Source organism: Chrysemys picta, chromosome 10, assembly GCF_011386835.1.
Source record: "Chrysemys picta bellii isolate R12L10 chromosome 10, ASM1138683v2, whole genome shotgun sequence".
In the NCBI taxonomy this organism is placed as follows: Eukaryota; Metazoa; Chordata; order Testudines; family Emydidae; genus Chrysemys; species Chrysemys picta.
In genome coordinates, this window is record NC_088800.1 from 24,441,293 (window position 1) to 24,462,174 (window position 20,882).

The 20,882-nt window shown below is 38.7% G+C and overlaps 1 protein-coding gene across 1 annotated transcript in view; it reads left to right on the forward strand.

The window, feature by feature from the left end:
- The window catches only part of UNC13C (unc-13 homolog C), a 402,369-nt gene that overhangs the window by 160,461 nt on the left and 221,026 nt on the right, over positions 1 to 20,882 (forward strand). Inside the window, exons 10-12 of the mRNA XM_065558178.1 lie at positions 14,924 to 15,093; positions 17,447 to 17,562; positions 19,661 to 19,824. Coding sequence (XP_065414250.1) covers positions 14,924 to 15,093; positions 17,447 to 17,562; positions 19,661 to 19,824 — 450 coding nt within the window. The remainder of the gene's footprint in view (positions 1 to 14,923; positions 15,094 to 17,446; positions 17,563 to 19,660; positions 19,825 to 20,882) is intronic.

Sequence of the window (20,882 nt, forward strand, 5' to 3'; positions counted from 1 at the left end):
TCATGTTAGTCTTCAGTCTGCTTTTCCATTTTCCCTCTGAACTCTGAAGTCTTTCACTTCAAGGAGGGGTTAGAATCTGATTTCTGACATGATCAAAGGGTAATGCTTTAGATCCAACAAATAGAAGGACAAAAGGAGCTAGATAGAAAACACCATTTTTCTTCTACTGGCATATGTAGAACTTGACTGACAACAGCTTGTGCTGGCTTCCATTGGTACTTTTTCTTTCTGATCTTGCCACTGCCGATAGGATCTTCTGTAATTCCTTTAGATTGTGTCCGTAGTGTACTTTTTGTTAATATTCTGCTTGGAGCAAGTCTAGACACTGCATGCTTTTGTTTATTTTTATTCTGAATTGATTATGTCATTAGTAACACGCTTTGAAGCAAACTATGTAGTTGGAAAATTAAACTTCTGGTTTAAAGCCAAAAAATTTGCTTTTTCTCCACACTTTTTAATTACCTATGGGTAGGATTTTTTCTCTCACCATCTGATTTTTAAAATGTTTTTCTCCAGTTACTCTATGCATGTATGTAGGGAGGAGGTAGAGATTTGCTGAGGAAATATTCTTTATCATTTTGCTTAGACTTGGCTTTGCAAAACCTTTCTTTGAATTTACTGTATCGTCTGGTTTATGTGCCAGTGCTACTCCTTTTTTTTTTTTTTTTAAACTAATTTCTTAGGCCACAATTCAGCAAAGTGCTACACATCTTTTAACTTTCAGCATGAGTTGTCCCACTGACATAATTGGGACCACTTGCATGCTTAGCGTTAAACCTTACATTTAGCAATCTGATGACAATTTCTGTTTAAAACATCTACTTTCACTAATAATGAGTAGATATCAACTTTTTGAACAAAAATAAGTCAGGATGGTCTTGTGGGTAAGGCGGTGGACTGAACCTCGGAAGATCTGGGTTTAGTTCCTGGTTCTGCCACAAACTTCATATGTGACCTTGGGCATATCATTTAATCTCTCCATGCCTCAGGTACCCATATGTAAAATGGTGATGATGATGGTGCTTCCTTTCTCTGCCTCACCTCTTCAGGGGGGAATTTACAAACGGGAACTGGACGTCTGTCTCTCCTTTGGGCCTTTGAAAATCTTCCCCTTAGACAGTTAGCTCTTCAGGCCAGGAACTACCTTGCTACATGTTTGGGACCCCTATTATGCTAGACAGTGTACGTTCTCAGCTGGGAGCTCCGAGCTATTGTAATATAAATAATTATTTTCTTTTGTATGCCAGTGTATACATATTTAAATTGAAGTAACCAATATGATAAAGGGTGTGTATGTGTGTGCAAGCAAGAGTAAAAGAGAGCTAACGTGACTCCAGAGGGGCAGATCACTTCATTTTCCTACAAAATCTAGCTTTCTGAATGATACCAGTGGGTTTTTTTTATGAGTCAAACTTAAAACAATGCTGCTGGGTTTAGCTTGTATTGTTTGGCTTCTCAGCATAAGGTGGTGCAAAATCAATGTTTCTGTGCATAAAAATGCACCTGAAATTCGGCTGATCTCTGAAAAAAACATGTGCTTTAAGGGCATTCAGACAGCTGTTGCTGTCACAGTTGTGATACAGGAGAAAGTTAAGTTCACCTTTCAGCTTCAATGCCTAACAAAGCTATAGTTTTCTTACAAAGGAAAAGCAGCTGGTACTTTATCCTCACTTATCATGGCAGGCATTTGAAAATTAATATGATAGACCTGACAGTAATCTGATGATGGAAAAAATGTGTATCTTGCTTTTGGGAGACTGTTCAATATAACAGTCCTCTTTATCCCCCTTTTTAGTGTGCACTGTTTGTCTGGGTTTTTATACAGAACTGTAACATAAAAATGCCTTACCTTTTTTTTTTTGAGCAAATGGTTATTTGAGGAAAGCTAGGTCAAAGCAATGTGGTTTACATTTTTGTATTGAAGATATTGAGATTTGTGGTGATTCTAAGATGATCTGGCAGTGAGTTCCACCGTCATGGGCCAGCTTCCAAGAAAGCTCTGTCTCCAGCTGCCATGAGTCTTACTTTTGTGGTTGATAATTCTATTGTTCTAGTGAAATATAGCCGTCAAGCTCTGGTGGTCACATTAATACAGCAAGGACAGTTTGTTCTAGGTAATGAGGAAGTCGCCTTTCTATAGTTCCTTCGTGGCCTGATACAATATCACTTCTAGGAAAGCCACACACACAAAAATTCCTGATAAAATACTGATCTGAACAGATATTAAATAGTGATTAGTGCCAATATTGCTTAAAGCCAGAACAGTCTGGTGAGAGGGTTGTTATGGGTTTACATGCCTTCATGCATTTAGTTTGCTCACACTTATAATACATTATTACATGGATGGTGGGAAAAATTCAGTGCTGATAGAAGAGTTCTTTGCAAGCTAAATCATAACTAAAATATGCATTACAAAGGTATATGATGTCACATAATATGTAAACAAAGATGAATGATGTGTGAATTATGTCAATCTGAATTAATGTTTTTCTTTTAATTATTGTTGTTGTTATTATTATTCTTATTATTATTATACTAACCAAGATTATGAAGTATTACATTTAAAGGAATCACCCAAACTGCGCTTAAGAGGAAACTGTAAAGGTGACATCATTGAATCAATGGAGCTATTCCGATTTACATCTGCTGAAGATCTGAGCTGGTCATCTTTATGACGGGTGTAGATTTAAGGATTAGGGCTTAATGGACTAATGAACTAATGGGATGCTTTTATGAAGTGGAGGGGTGAAAAGTTTGTGTCTGGACCAACCAGGAGTAGATGCAGCTAAAATGACCAGCAAGGAGGCAGGATTGGCAAAAAATGAGCTTCCAGGCATGGCAGAGATGGACAGATTTGGTAAAACAGTTGCAGTATTTTGCTCCCTTAGAGCTACAGCCTTTTTTGTTTACACTGCTGATGACAATCCAGTTGGCATTTGCTGCCCTATCTACCCATTAGATTTTTTGTCCCTGTTGTAAGGGCTACCTAAATACAGAGAGGCATGTGGTTTGCTTTGCTTGAGGAATGAACGTGGGACTGGGAGTCAAGAGTTCTAATCACAGCTCTGACACTGATGGCTTAAGTAGGTGAAATGGAGATAATACTTGATACGCAACTCATGGGAGTGCTGTGAGGATAAATTCATTAATATTCCTGTAAAGCATTTGGAAATTAAGTTCTATGACGCTTAAATGCCAAGACTTATTATTTAGCTACTCCAGTAAAGATGATTTTGAGGAAGAACAGCCTTGAAAAAAATGATTTTTTCTGTATTTAAAATACCCTGTTACATCTGCTGTGTTCAACATAGTACAATTCACTCCCTTAACCTTGAACTCCAAGGGGACTGTCAGAGAAATACTTGATCTAATAACTTACCCAAACAACAAAATGTCAACCATTCCTCCACCACTAGAGAAGATAAATGAATCTCAGTTTAATTACTTGAAAAGATGAACAGAAATTAAAGAAAGAAGAATAGATGGCCCCAGTACAAAGAATTGAATGAACCAACTTTGGAACAAGAGGTTTTTCTACTAGAAATCTTGTCTAAAATGCTACTGTGTGAGACAAGTGCTGGAAGATTTTGAGAGCCAAATTCATTCTTGGAATATTGTCACATTGGGAATTATCTATAACTAGAGATTGCTTCTCAGTGCCCTGGGGCAGATGAAAAAGACATTCCTGTATCAATCAAGATAGCTTTCAGCTCAGTGTAATTAGCAGTAATAAATAAGCTTTCAGACTTCCAGAGATCATTACCATCCATATGAGCTGTTTGACTTCAACTGCACATTCTTTTCAGAAATAGCAAGGTCTTTTTTTCTGGATATAATCTCTGCTATGCAGGTATGGGAGAAGAAACTGAATACTTAGAAAAATCTTTTACTCAGGGAGACATTCAATTTTTTATTTTTATACCTGCCAAACCATGGATGAAAATTGATATGTATTTTAAGACTATGATTTGGGGAGCCATCTGTTGACAAAGAATCAATAGGGAAACCCCCCAAACAAGCTGTGATGATAATTCAACAAAAGACTTTTAAATTTGGTTTAAGGTAGCTTTACAGTTTGTGGTCCCTCTGCTTTGAATTTTGCTTCTGTCCTCTATCAGGTCTCTTCAAAGATATGACCCGCTAATATATGCAGGCATATTCTATTATTTTACCTTTTCAATGCTAGATACATTATTGAAGGAACTGAATTAGCTTGGGGTTCACTTTAGAGTTAAAGTGACAGTCCTGCTGACTCTCTCAAAAAGCTGAATAGAACTGGCATTACAGTGCTAGACATTCCATTTTATCTTATACAGTTGTTTCTATGTTGTTAGATCATTCCACATACCTTTATAGTGAATAGCTATTTTTACAACTAATATTTATGTTGGGTAAGATGTTCTGTTCTTATTACCTTTCCTCAAGGATTAATAGATGTATCTGCCTTGTGAGAACACTGTAGGCTCTACTATACATGAAACACAGGAACGTTTAGTTGGGGAGAAATCTTGAAGAGTTTAACTGTTAGAAGGACATTTTTAATATGTTATGTTTGTTTTCCTAACCTATGTTTGGTGCTGCACTGATCAGTAGAACAATATTAACAATATAGGCTCTCAGATACTAGGTCCATTTTCTTATTCCTGCAAGCAGGGAAAAAACATGCACAGTACATTGACTATGGACTTCTCTTGTCTGGTATCAGAAATGTGACAGGAGTTAACAGAACTGCCCTGAGATGGTTTCATCCATTTCTGTCAGGCCACACCAGAGAGTCATAATGGAGACATACGCCTACGCCTCCAGAGCCCTCACCTCATCTGTCCACTTCCTATCCTGTTCAATATCTATATAAAGCCACTAAAGGAGACTGTGAAATAGAATGAACTAAAATGATACTAGATATCTGAGACCCAGTTCTTGGGAAGGGGGGCAAATGTTCTTACCTATAATATGCTACTAGCCCGGCCCACTGTCCTGTGGCTTGATCATCATCAAGGCAGATATAAATCTAAAATTCAACTGAATTCTAGTTCTATCATTATTTATTTTAGAATAACAGCATTTTGATTAAGCATTTATTTCAAAAGTTAAGAATTACATCCTCAGAATATTAGTTTTGTAAAAATAAGTCATCTTGGTCAAAGCAAATTACAGCAGAATCTGAGTTCTGCCACAGAAATTGTGGTAAAGAAAGTGTTGGGTCTGATTCAAAGCCATCAATGGAAAGACTTCTCTTGACTTCTGTGGATTTCTGATGAGACCCATTATCTGAGAAGGGAAGGAAAAAATCAAAACTATACTGAACTGGTTTGGAGACTAGCTTTCTTAAACAAAAACAGTTAAACAAATTAGACAGTGAGGAAAGGACAGAATTATTGAAGACAATGACAGTTAAGCCATTAGATTCTCAAAGTTATGGCTTTCCCCAGAAATTCCAATTAACAGAAACAGTACTATAAGAACCAGCAAAAGATCCAGCTAGTGCTTCAAATTTTATTACCTATTTTTTCTGAAATATTGAAATATTTTCAAATCTCAGTTAAATGAGATACTAAATTATTCATTATGAAATTTAATATGTAATGCCTCAAATTTAACCTCCACTTAATGATTTTTAAACAGTTGAAAATGGGTTTCTTATGATTTTTTAAAATTAATCCTATCACCGCTTCATACTAAAATATGGCTGTTGATAAATCGCAGTTAATTCACGTGATTAACTAAAAAAATTAAGCGCGATTAATCACAATTTTAATCACACTGTTAAACAATAGAATACCAACTGAAATTTATGAAATGTATGAAATTTATTAAATACTTTGGATATTTTTCTACATTTTCATATATATCTTATTCTGTGTTGTAATTGAAATCAAAGTGCATATTATTTTTTATTACAAATATTGCACTGTAAAAATGATAAACAAAATAAACAGTATTTTTCAATTAACCTCATACAAGTACTGTGCAATCTTTGTCATGAAAGTGCAACTTACAAATGTAATTTTTTTGTTATATAACTGCACTCAGAAACAAAACAATGTAAAACTTTATCGCCTACAAGTCCACTCAGTCCTACTTCTTGTTCAGCCAATCGCTAAGACAAACAAGTTTGTTTACATTTACAGCAGATAATGCTGCCCCCTTCTTATTTACAATGTCACCAGAAAGTGAGAACAGGCATTTGCATGGCACTTTTATAGCCAGCACTGCAAGGTATTTACATGCTAAAGATTCATAGGCCCTTCATTCCAGAGGACATGCTTCCATGCTGATGATGCTCATTAAAAAAATGTGTTAATTAAATTTGTGACTGAACTCCTTGAGGGAGAATTATATGTCCCCTGCTCTGTTTTACCCACATTCTGCATATATTTCATGTTATAGCAGTCTCGGATGATGACCCAGCACATGTTGTTCATTTTAAGAACACTTTCACTGCAGATTTGACAAAACGCAAAGAAGGTACCAATGTGAGATTTCTAAAGATAGCCACAGCACTTGACCCAAGGTTTAAGAATCTGAAGTGCATTCCAAAATCTGAGAGGGACATAGGGTGACCAGACCGATATTTTGGTGTCTGTCCTGCGTCCCGAGACGCAAGTTGTCCCGATATCCGCCGGCAGCACTGCCCCCCTCCTCCCCCGCATGTGTCCCGATATTTTCTTCCCCTCATCTGGTCACCCTAGAGGGACAAGGGGTGGAGCTTTCAGAAGTCTTAAAAGCGCAAACCTCTGATGCGGAAACTACACAACCCGAACCACCAAAAAAAGAAAATCAGCCTTCCACTGGTCGCATCTGACTCAGATGATGAAAATGAACATGCATCGGTCTGCACTGCTTTGGATTGTTATCAGCACGGACGCATGTCCCCTGGAATGGTGGTTGAACTTATCCTTTGTCTTGGAGAAATAGGTTTAGCCACTCCCCAGACCTGCATAGTAAACACACTTCAGTCATCATTTCAGCTTATGTTCACAACTTCACATATAATGTTGTTTACGTACATTTCACCATGATATTGTTGACCAATGAGTTTTTAGTTTTCAAATGATACCTTACAAGGCATATTTTCTACAAAGATTATTACAATAGGGGTGTATTCCATCATAGAGTGACATCACATCAGCTGGGCTTCTGAACTCCATTGACGGGGAGCCACGCCCAAGGAGACCAGCAGAGCCCTGGTGGGCATGTAAGCGCCAGGGAGAGGAAACTAAGCCTGAGGAGTCTAGTGGAACTCTGGAGGGCATCCAGGCTCCACCCAGAGGCAGCAGCGTATGCATGAGCATGGTGTGAACATATGGGCAACCTGCTGTGTGCTGTGTCTCATTCGGGCTTGATTTTGAAATGGTACTACTCCTTGACACCCCCAATTCAACTCCTGCTTCTTGTGATTCAAATACAGTACGCTGAAAGGTGATTTGATATTGGCTGAGTACGTTGAATCCCCACAGCACATTATCTTTTCAGGCACATGTCTAGAATCATTCTGAAATATAAGACGGTTTGCAGGTTCACCCTTTTGCTTAGTGGAAGAGGGATTTGTTTATTTCCAGCTACTCTAGGATTTTCCCAGGCAGCTTATATTACAAATTGATAAACTAGCATACTTATTTTATCTATTATAGGTATTTCTAAGGCACCTGTCACTGTGTTACCTAAGGCCCAGAGTCTCTGCATTGGTCAAGTTGTGATCAGCTCAAGTGGAAGGGCAAAGATAACTTTGAGCTACCTTTATGAGATCATTAGGCACCAGCCTGGTCCCCTGAATTTAAGACAATAGCCTGAAGTTTTCTCTATTTAACATTGTTTGCCAGCAGCCCACAGGGGCCATTCAGGCAGCTAGGGATTGGTTCTGAACAGGAGCACTTCTCCACCCACTTCCTCCCTTAAGCCATACACTAAGAAGGGGATGGCATAGGAGCTATTACAGAAGCCCTGTGTCATCCGAGGATTCTTCTATGCAAGAGGAATCTATAATTGACCAGTTCAGCAGTCTCTAAGGTGCCACAAGTACTCCTGTTCTTTTTGCAGATACAGACTAACACGGCTGCTACTCTGAATCCAGATCAGTGTTTCTCAAACTTGGGACACTGCTTGTTTAGGGAAAGCCCCTGGCGGGCCGGGCCAGTTTTTTTTTCTCTTACTTAATTGGCCTCTCAGAGTTGGTAAGACAACTCCCACCTTTTCATGCTCTCTGTATGTGTATATATATCTCCTCAATATATGTTCCATTCTATGCATCCAAAGAAGTGGGCTGTAGCCCACGAAAGCTTATGCTTAAATAAATTTGTTAGTCTCTAAGGTGCCACAAGTACTCCGGTTCTTTTTACTGATCTGGATGATGGGATTAATTGCACCCTTAGCAAGTTCACAGATGACACTAACCTGGGGGGGAGAGGTAGATACGCTGGAGGGTAGGGATACGGTCCAGAGTGACCTAGACAAATTGGAGGATTGGGCCAAAAGAAATCTGATGAGGTTCAACAAAGACAAGTGCAGAGTCCTTCACTTAGGATGGAAGAATCCCATGCACTGTTACAGATTGGGGACCGACTGGCTAAGAAGCAGTTCTGCAGAAAAGGACCTGGGAATTACAGTGGATGAGAAGCTGGATGTGAGTCAGCAGTGTGCCCTCATTGTCAAGAAGGCTAATGGCATATTGGGCTGCATTAGTAGGAGCATTGCCAGCAGATTGAGGGAAGTGATTATTCCCCTCTATTCGGCACTGGTGAGGCCACATCTGGAGTATTGCATCCAGTTTTGGTCCCCCCACTACAGAAGGGATGTGGACAAATTGGAAAGAGTCCAGTGGAGGGCAATGAAAATGATTAGGTGGCTGGGACACATGACTTACGAGGAGAGGCTGATATACAATATAAGAAAATACAATAGAGTTGAGGCAGTGTAGGTTACATTAAGTTTACATAAATATTACATAAGTATGTTTACTTATTATAGAGGTTGTTAATCCAAATCTGCACTTTGAATTTACAAAAAAGGAGTAATGTGACCATTATGAATTCATGTCTGTAAAGCACTTTGTAAGTGTGAGAGTGCAGTAGAGTACCCCTATTCTATTGAAAAATTATGAAAACGTGCATGTACCATTTAGTATCTGAATATACTGCAACCTTTTCAACTTTGGAATGTAGCTGTTCCCAGAATCTTTGTGCACTAAATAGCAATTCACTTCTTAGCCTCCTCACGCTGTACTTTGCTCCACGTTCATCTTTTCTTACTAGAGAGTGGCTGGAGGGAGAATGCTTCTGAAGGGCAACTTTTATCCTCAGAGTCAGGATAGGCTGGGCACTGGACAGGTAAATGAGGTAGGCAGGAGCGGGAAATCCTCCCCCCCCACACACACACAAGGACTCAAAGTCTCATATGTAGGTTACTGTAGTCCAGTGACTACAGTGGCATATGCAGTCCATGGCATAAGATGCTTGAGAAGATTCATGCAGTGGCACAGCCTTCATAATCTCAGTGGTAAATCTCCCCATAATCTTACTGCCTCCCCATGGAGCTGTGCACCTACTATTCAGCCTCCTGGGATCCTGTCCCTCCTTCCACACTGGTTTTGCTGCCTGAGGAGCCCCTGTCCACGTGGAGGAGGGGCTAGATCTGGGGCTAAGGGCTCAGACATGGTGATGGTATAAATGCCTAGATAGTAATATGTCTCACCACAACACACTAAACAAAGATCAAGAAGAGAAAAGGATACTTTTCGTGGCGTTAGGAAATTTTCTCATGTAAGTTTAGTTCTAACCCCCATTGAAAAAGACACATGAGATAACATGCCAGGAACACATCTAGAATAAGTGCTTCCACCTGACCCAGCCTTTACTAGGAGCTGCACATGGATAAATTGCAATTTAATCAGTATTTACCTTAACTTCTGATGAGAATTGTGCTTTGGTTTCTTCCAAATCTTGTGAAGTAATTAATCTTCAAGAACGAAAAAATGTGTTAGACAAATTTAAGCCCCAAACTTTAGTCCAAAAAGTCTTTGCTTACACTGTGATTCAAATAAACAGGGACCTGATCCTGGTGTCCCACCAAAATTGCACCCAGTAGGCAGATCATTGTTGCCCTCCTCTGAAGCGGAGTTCAAGGCTGGTCCCCCAGCTTCCAGAGCATCCTCAGTGCTGTTCTTAGTTATGCTAGCTGCAAGCAACTCCAAGGGAGCCAAAAGTACATGAAGATTGGTAAAAAGCAACAGAGGGTCCTGTGGCATCTTTAAGACTAACAGAAGTATTGGAGCATAAGCATTCGTGGGTGAATGCCTACTTCATCAGACGCAAGGCATTCACCCACGAAAGCTTATGCTCCAATACTTCTGTTAGTCTTAAAGGTGCCACAGAAACCTCTGTTGCTTTTTACAGATTCAGACTAACAATGCTACCCCTCTGATACATGAAGATTGGTGTCACATTGGAATGCTACGGTCATATTCCCTTTCCTCTGACATGCTAACTTTCCCCTGCTACACCAAAAGCTCACATGATCCTTCTGGGGTATAAGCCATCTCTATGAGCATCAAACCAAAGTATATATAACTGTAATACTTTCTTAATGCAATACCAAACTCTTGACTCCAATCAAAAAATGGAGTCCTTGAAAAATGCAGAGAGAGAAGGAAAGATCTTTCAATTGCCATTGCAAGCTACCTTAAGGGGGAGGGATAGCTCAGTGGTTTGAGCATTGGCCTGCTGAACCCAGGGGTGTGAGTTCAATCCTTGAGCGGGCCACTTAGGGATCTGGGGCAAAAATCAGTACTTGATCCTGCTAGTGAAGGCAGGGGGCTGGACTCAATGACCTTTCAAGGTCACTTCTAGGAGATAGGATATTTCAATTATTTATTTATTTTATTGTAGGACTTAAAGTTGGAGAATGCTTTAACTCTCATTTTAGTTACTTCACCAGGATCCAGTCCTGGAGACACTTACATATATGTCACTTTTCTCATATGAATAGTCATGCTGAGGCCAACATATCTTAATGGTTACCCTCAGGATTGGGTCCTATGATTTTAAATTGTGCAGTCTAATTAGTTGGATGGCCATCCTCAAGGCCGTGTTGGCTTTCTTCAGAAAAAGAGAGCAGATAATTAACGCATACTGAAATACAATCTACAGTAAACTGGTTTTGTTTATTCATTGACCTAGATTTACCACAAGCTACCATATCATTTGAAAAGCACCTCTCTTATCACAGCAGTTATGATGTAGTTCTTTAGAGCAACTAACGAGGAAATATTCTTCAGGCTTTTTAGATTCACTCTGAAGACAAATAGACGTTTTAGCTACTCAGCCACACAAATCAAACACTAAAATAACCATACAATGTTTTATCTTCCTTTTCTTACCCCAATTAAATTAATCCTTGAATGCAGCTACAAGAGAAGTGATGATATTTTGGGTATATCAATCAGATGCAAACAGTTGATTATGTTGGATTTCACATGCAGATGTGAGCTGAAATGCTTTATTAGCCTTATTAATTAAAATGCATTGCTGGGCTGGATACTTCACTGATAGGAACAGGAAGGAACAGAATCTGGAGAAAATGGGGAGAGGGCTTCAGAATGGGGAAAGCTTGAGGGAAAACTCTTTAGTCCTTTGGGGCCAGGGCTCCACAGCCAGTGAGGAGAAGGGATTCTAAGCAAGGGGCAGCAGGATGAGTGGTCCTGCCTCTCTACTGTATGCTCTTCTCTGAACCTGGTAGATATCAGAATGGGAATTAGCACTTCTCCAGGAGAATAAGATATGGCAGTAAATCAGGAAGCAGGAAAATAAAAGAATAATTCTCTTTCATCTTTACCATGGCCTTGTTTGAGTTTTATGTCTCTTAACTGTAATGCCTATGAAAATGTTCTCATTTAGTTTCCACTGTGTATAAAATACTGGACTGTATGCTATAAATGCAATTTGGGGACTTTGTCCATGATGCTAGGCAATATTTTAGAAAACACTGGAGTGAATTATTATTATTTGTTAATTATCAAAGCCCCATAAATTTTAAAAAATTGGCAGTTGGTCTAGCACAAGCATTTTTGTGATACCCAAACAACTGCTACAATGAAGCAATGTAAAAGATGGGTGTGCCATATTTACTTATTGATTGGCTCCGAGGGCAATAACTCTTTTCACTTAACGTGTTTACAGTGTTGTGACGGAACAGAGATCAGGGCAGATTTGACCTGGGAATGTTGCCTGGGAGTGGCATTGAGCTACCTGAGCCAGAAGCGGGGTGGGGAGAAGTGACACCTTCTGCCCGGGAGACTGAACAAAGGAAAGGAAGGGCAGAGGGGAAGAAGGAGAAAACTGCTGGGGGGATTTGGGAGTTTCAGTTTTGGGCTGGGTGGTGCAATGCAGGGAACACCAGGCTGGGGTCTAAGCTCCCTGAACCCCCAGAAGGACTTGATTGAGGGGTCCTGGTTGTACCTACAAGCTCTGATGTAGACTGTGTTCATATTGTCCAATAAACCTTCTGTTTTACTGGCTGACTGAGAGTCACAGCGAATCTCAGGAAGAGGGGTGCAGGGCCCTGACTTCCCCACACTTCGTGACAAGTGTCAAAGGTCATTAACAACCATAATTACTGCATTTTTGGAACACTCCTGTGAAATGCCAGTTGGGAGGTAAGTACTCATATCACCACATTGTAACGCTCTGTACCTCGGGGGAACACCCTACACCCCCATGTTCATCCTTATAAAATGATTGTGTGGTATCCAATGTAACGTTTGTCATGTTGGGTGTCTTTGGAAGGCTCACGATGCACTGAGCATTGTTATTATAGTAATTGTTGTTACAGTAATGTTATAGGTTGTAATTTCATATATATAGTTATGAGGCTGAAAATGTGTCTTCGTGGCTTAAAACAAGCCCAGCCAAAACTCTCCAGGAATGGAGGGGCAGTTCACACCTCATCAGGGCATGTATGGGACAAATCTAGCCCAGCCTCACAGGAACAAAGGACACTGGCCTAGGCAGCAACAAAGGATCTGTTGGACTCTCCAGTGAGTCACCCCCATTCCCTTGGTCAGCCAGGGACTACGATGAGGTAATGCTCACCTGACTCTGAAAGGGTGGGGGCAAAGCCAAGAGGGAAGGAAGAACATGATAAAAGGGAGAGATGTTTGTCCTGCTCTTCCTCTCTCTTCCACCTCCATCTACAGACATCACCACCAAGCGACTGAAGTGCTGATAAAAGGGGAGAGCCTGGCTGAAAGGCAACCAGCCAGCCTGTGGTGAGAAGCATATAAGTTTGAAAGAGTACTGAAAGTGTTAAGATCAGCTTAGAATGTGTTTTACTTCTATTTCATTTGACCAAATCTGACTTGTTATGTGTTGACCTATAATCACTTAAAATCTAGCTTTATAGTTAATAAATCTGTTTGTTTATTCTACCTGAAGCAGTGCATTTGGTTTGAAGCGTGTCAGAGACTCTCCTTGGGATAACAAGCCTGGTGCATATCAATGTCTTTGTTAAATTGACGAATTCATATAAGCTTGCAGCATCCAGCAGGCATAATTGTACACTGCAAGATGGAGGTTCCTATGGTTGTATCTGGGACCGGAGATATTGACTAGTGTCATTCAGTTTACACAGTCCACACAGCAGCTGGCCAAAAGTGCCCACTAATGTAGCTGGGAGCAGCTGACATACCAGAAGCTGTTCATGAACATCCCGGGAGTGGGGGTTCTCACAGCAGAGCAGGGTAAGGCTGGCTCCCAGAGTTGAGGATTAGAGTGACCTGGCAGATTGCCGGTCCAGATAACACCAGGGGAACATCACACATATTAATACTGGAGAAACTGAGACACATTGTCAATTAGTGGTAGAGCTGGGATTGGAACTCAGACTAGAAATCTGCAGCCATTCTCATGTTTACTCCAGCAGACCATGCTAAAGATACAGGCTTATTATTGAATTAAGACCCTTTTTGCAGGTTAACTAAAACTAAGATAACATTTTAAAACTTGTTTGTAGAGTTACAGAATGATTTAGCTCTGAAATAACGTAATTGCTTCTACAAATAATGGAAAGCAAGCATCAGTCTAGCTAGAATGAGCTTGCCTATAAACTGACACTGCAGCTTGCTCATGGTTCTGCAGATTTCCTATACCTGAGGATTCCTACTGATGGCATTAAAATGCCAACACTGAGTAACAGTTAGCTACACAGTGGTTACACGAATAAGAAGTAACTGTAAACCTGATGGGCTTTACTACAGGAGCTGATGGGAGGAGAAATCTGCAAAGTTTCCTCTCTGAGTTTTCTGTCCTGTCATTGCATCAAGACAGTATGGAGTCTGCCTCTCCTCTCTCACGTAATATACTGTGGGGCACTTCCCTTCTCTCCCACCCCTTCCCCATATCCCTCAAATTTCTCAGAATCTCTGCAGTGCCCAGAAGGTCTGTGAGAGGCCATGTACATCCACATGGAATCTTTGTGCCGCCAGAACAGTTCCAGGCCCCTGTGGTTCTTCTGGCCTCCACTTTGGCAGCATGGGTCTAATGGAGCTGCTCTGCCAGGGTCTCTCCTGGCTGCAGCTGCCCTGGGCTTCCCCTATAGAGGGGGATCTTCACCAGTGGTGAGGTGTCCATGGCAGAAAGTAAGGCATACTTCAAAAAATTAGTTGTGTTTTGAAGGCTACTGCTGTTTGTTTTCCCTGCCTTCATAATTATCCTTCCCTACCATCTGTTGTCTCTTGTTTTATATTGTGAGTTCTTTGGGGCAGGGATTGTCTTTTTTGTTTTGTGTTTCAACAGCACAATGGGGTATTGGTCAATGACTGGGGTTTCTAGCACTACAATAATAAAATTAATAAATAATAATAAACAGTAATTCACAAGTCTGTTTGGGGAAATGTATCATGGCCTGTATCTTGTTGTATGTTGTTTTACAGTGAATGCCATAACTCCACAGACAGAATAAAAGTAAGAGTCTGGGATGAAGATGATGACATTAAATCTAGAGTAAAGCAACATTTCAAAAAGGAATCAGATGACTTTCTGGGACAAACAATCATTGAAGTGAGAACACTAAGCGGAGAAATGGATGTATGGTACAATTTAGGTATTAATCATTTTCTATTACTTAAAATTAGTTTAGAAAAAATCTCAAGATGTATAGTGTTGTGAACTTTGTAATGCATATTTGTGGTATGAAAATAATATTCCCCTTAATATATAAAATTATACTCAGTTTTGGATTCCAGGTTTAAAAGGGTGGAATTAGATCTCACTTTTGAGTCAAATTTTAGAGAAATAATTGTCTGGCTATGCCAAAAGGACAGGAGACACCTGATATGATTTTAATCAGGTTGCAACTTTACTATTAGATGCCTGGGACTACCCGGCAGATAAAAGCGTACAGTGCGGGTAACTCCATGTTCATTCAATATCTACCTGGAGGCTTCCGCCAACCTCCTTCTTAATATATAAAATTATATTCAGTTTTGGATTCCAGGTTCAGGTCAAGGTGGAATTAGATCTCACTTTTGAGTCAGACTTAAGAAAAATAAAACTTTATTTAAAGATTGAATAGCAGGCCAATTAAAGCAATTCCTACTCCAAAAGACAAATTTTTGATTTAATTCAAAATGAGATCATTTCAAAGGATTTGGTAGATAGTTTTGCTACAGCTATCGGGATAGTGTAAATAAATACCTCATATCACTTTATTCACATCTCATTGTATGTGAAATGAATCACATATAGAAACACATAGAATCATTTGCTTACTGAGAATCAAATAATAATCATGTTATCATTTAATATATGTTTCTGTATAGTCCTGGGCCTAATTCTCCTTTGACATTTCACTTGTGCTCGTCTGTTATCATTGGACTCTCTTCTAATTTATACCCATGTAACAGAGATGAGAATAAGGCCCATGATTACACACAATGTGCCAATTTGTATTTGTTCAAATAATTAATGTTTGCAAGTAGATGTTAGCTTACATAAAGATAAGCATGCAATATTGCTTTTTTTCTGAAGCAAGTTTGTATCCACTAGATGTGCTGTAACTCAAGTACTATCCTCCTCTACTTGTTTGATAATATAAATATGCTAACAACGTTTCATCTAGATTGCCTGCTCTGCAAAAGGTAAATTATCTAACAGGGAGTTTGCCAAAGTTGGAACACATGTGTTTTCTGGGCAAAAATCTTTATCACGCAGTGTAATATCCTTATTTCTCCACTGTTCTACTCAATGTTTCGTTAGCCATTGAAATATACGGACATGTAAAGAAAAACTTTTGATTCTTTGCAGCAAATTAAACAAATCTTTTAGCCATGTGTTTTTATATTTGTACACAGAGTAATTTTTTAATAAGATAAACAAGTCATTGTCATCCTGAAAGATTTCCTTAGTATCTTTCAATTGATAAAACTGATACAATAATAGAAAGCAATTGACAAAACTGATGCCTCAAAAATTGTTGCTTAACTGATTTGATTGGAAGCAATTTAATGTTGAAAATACATACCCTTATTGTATAACTGGAGAAAAGAAAGAAAAAGTATAGACTGCAAAGCTTTTAACTGTCTTCTACAATAAACTTTATAGGTGGCTCCTGATAATTGTAATATCTTAAAAAGGAGGATGGTATATGTCATTCTAGTGCCCACACACACACATTTCGGGGGGGGGGGAGGGAGTTTCAAAAAAGAAATGCATTGGATTAGTAAAAGTGCCAGATTCTTACTCCTTATACCATTCCCTTTATTCATGATTCATTTCACAGCACGGTACAAAGGATTTATTTAAAAAAAAAACGTAATGCTTGTTAAATCAGATTACACTGCTTGAATGGACTGGAATAATAATAGGTGAAATCAAAGAACAGCTGTCAGCATAAGAAGCAGTAGTAACTTGATAAACTAATATAGATGGCTTCATGCAAAGTTCTCAAGATGTTTTCTTCAGTATGATTCAGCCCCAGTTGAGGAATCACGCCTATGCACAGAATTTGGAGTTTCCCCTCAGGCATGGATGTCTTTGAGGCTGTTGGTGCTGCCCATGGGGAAGCACCAATAGTAATAATAAAATAGTAAATAAGAAATAGGTGAATTAACTCATTTCCTTTAAAAGAAAGTAGTACACACATTTGTGTACAACCTATTTTGAGTTTGTTTGGGTGACAAATTATGGGAGATTTGTTACTTCACGGCAAGATATTGCAGTCCATGGTCTGGACCATATGGGAGCTCAGGTTTGCAAAAATATCAAAAATGACATTACATTAGAAATTCCTAACTATGGAAATCAATATATGTTGTGCTCAACAGCTGGACTTTGGAGGCATAGAAAACATTACAGTATTTGGACCGAAACAATTTTTAGAACTGCAGTAGTGTTTCTCTGTTTTGACAGAAATGTATTCTTGGTAAAAATTAACAATTATTTTTCTGTTTCTTCAGAAAAACGAACAGATAAATCAGCTGTCTCTGGTGCCATTAGGTTGAAAATCAACGTTGAAATAAAAGGAGAGGAGAAAGTTGCTCCATACCATGTGCAATACACATATTTACATGAGGTATGTTGGTGAAGTTTGTTCATGTACAAGATCATTTTGCTACATAGAAATTAAATAAATAGAGAACATAGGGCTATGAAGGCTAGAACAGTGATACATTTAGTTTCACTTCAACACGTTTTTCAGTTAAAACTCTTGGAATATGTATCGATGATTGAATCTCATGACCAGATTCAAAGTTATTGTATCCAAGGAAGAGAGACTGATATGCTACTACATCAGCAGATTAGTCTTGCCAAATGGTTAGAAAGTAGAAATAGGTGAAATGGCCATGTGACTTCCTAAGCTTTGCTTCTGCAGTTCTCTACGCTCTACATGTTAAATGCCAGTCATATGCTTGTTAATATCATCAAGAATACTAGGATTGTATTTGTTTATTTTTAAATTATTAAAAAAAACCCCTCCAGAATACATATGCTCCCACATCATCCATGGGAGACATGAGAAATCAGTGATGCAATGTTTAGGATAGTTGACACACAGGCCATAGCAATCCATATGGAGCAGTGTTTCCCTTCCTGGGGGCTGACTGGTCAGTTCTTTCTCAGTCAGATTTCCGGTTAGTTTCATTTGGACTTTGTCTACAATAGAAGTCCAGGATCAAATTGTGTTGGCAGAGCTTTACATGGAATTAGGAAAGCATCTAATAAAATATTAGACTTTTTTTTTCTCCTGCTCATGCCATATAGTTTTCAGATTTTAACTACTGACCTAGGTGGCTTATTTCTAATTTTAGATCCTTAGGAGGACTTAGGATGTGATTAGGAATAAATAATATGAAAGATAGAGGGTGGGAGAGCAAGGGAGACTCTTCATTCGCTGTGTGAACAAAGGACAATATCTTATTATCTATGTACGTCCCGTCCTTCGATTCATTGAAGGGTGCCTTGCAGTGTACAGCAGCACTGGTAGATGAGCATTAATATCTCTGCAATGTCCCAGAAAAATAATAATATGAGGACAGGCAGAAGAATTCCTGGGAATGATGGTGAGAAACAAGCAGCACCAAGAGTAGACGGCCTTTGACATAAATTAAAAGAAAATTAATCACAAATAAATGCAGCAGCTACTTGAGAGCATCTCTGTGTCCATTAATTCCTGTTTGCATCAGACTGGCCCACCATTTAATTTTTATCCCCCAAGCACAAGAAAATAGATAAATGTTGTATGGGTGTGCTATGAAAGGTACAGTACTAAAGCTCTAAAGGGTATCTACAAAAATGTCTCTAAGGTATAGTTGCATTGGGCACGTGTCTTCATGCACAGTGTGTGTATCTAAGTTGTATAGGGCCCAGATCAGCTTCACTTTGAAGTGAATGGCGGAACACCATTAATATCAATGGTGCAGGATCACCCGCTACATGGTTATGGACTGGGCTAAAGAGAAATGGTTGTGTAAAGGTAAAATGGAGATCTCAAAATTGTTGGTCATCTTTTGTCATTGAAAATATCCAGGAAACTGAATTCAACAGTCCTGTTTTTTGGATTTGTTTGTAGCTAAGCCAGGCAATCTGAGAAGAACAAATTCTCTGTCATTGCATGCAAATTAAATGCTAGCTCTTGCTGTGAAGGTTGCTAAACCCTGATCCTTGCTATGTCCCTTTGTTCTTTGAGCAATTTCTGAGATATTCTTAACTAATTGCCTATAATTCAGAATTTTTAAATCATGAAACTTGAAATTCATTGGTTAAAAATCCAATTCAAGCTGCTGGACAGTTCAGTGAGCATTATAACATAATGATATAATTCATTAACAAGGGCACATAAGACAAAAGAGAAACTTCCTGCACTATTTTGTATAGCATTAGAATTGTCTCTGTTGGCAATGGTTAACTGAAATGACCTTATGTCAAGGAGATAGATCAGGTTGCTGAATCACTAGCCTGCACTGGGAGAGCTCCATTTAAAAAGTATTTTTAAAGCTTTAGTCTTTCCTCTCCAAATGATGGTTAGTTTGGTATTAGTAATTGCAGAGGCAAACAAAAATTGAAATTAATGAATATTCTGAAAAAATATTTTATAATATAGAATAGACTTATATAATGCCACATAAATATTGAAATTTCCCATTAATTTGAAAAAAATCTCTTACCTTTAGAACCTATTCCATTATTTGACTGAAGTTAAATCTAATGGTGGTGTAAAAATCCCTGAAGTGAAAGGAGATGAAGCCTGGAAGGTATACTTTGATGCTGCTGCACAAGAAATTGTAGATGAATTTGCAATGCGTTATGGAATTGAATATATTTATCAAGCTATGACGTAAGTATATCATTTCTAATTTTTAAAAAATCTATCAGAGTAGAGTGAAGAATTCAAAACCTTCGTCCTTGTTTCTTCTTTTCAAATGCAATCCTGATCAAAAAAGTCTGTCTCTTAAATCTATTTCTCAAAGAATACTCAGAGTGAAGTACTTCCCAGTTAACAGTAGAAATGTGAAAATGTTTTATTAGCTATTATTTTTATCCGCAGAGTATACTTACCAATAGACCATCATAATCTCTGTGGGCCAGATCCAGAGCCCATTGCGGTCAGTGGAAAGACTCTCATTTTCATCATGGCTTTGGTTCAGTCCAAATTATTTTTGGATTAATCAATAAATCAGTAGGTGTAGTGATATAACATCAGTCCCAGAAGTACAGAAAACTTAATGGTGATGTCAATAATACAGTAGTACATTTTCACAATTTTATATATAAAGTATGCTGACCACAACTTCAAAAACTTGTAGGTGATTTGTAGTGGCACTAGATAATCTAAATTGAAATACCCTCTGGTCACATTAGAACAGGGCCCCTTACTTAAGGGGCTTTGTGTCTGGAGCTTAAAGGAGAATAATTCTCCATTATACACAATATATTTGCCCAGTGGAAAATCTGTCAGTATAAAAGGACCAAATTCTGCTTTCAACCATGCTCACGGAAATCCAGATGAATATTATTAAATTCACTAACACTACAAAAGTTGCTGTTATAGATCTTTTTTAATTATTATTATTCAGGCATGTATCTTGTTTCCACCATTTCTTGATAGTATATTTTAAAAACAAAGTATCTTCTCTTATAATGCTAAGGCACATAAACCCCAAAGTTTTTCATCACAGGATTTAATGGCACCATCTATTGCAATGGTTATTTCTTTTATTTACTGCATCTTATTGTTAAATATTGTACTGGATCTCTATCTGCAAGGTAGGAGGGCATTTGTGTATTTATATGCACTTGTTTAGTGCAACTCCTCCAAGGATCTCAAAGCACATTGGACAAATGAATTAGTTAAACCTTGCAATTCCCCTCTGGTATTATTAAATCCATGCTACA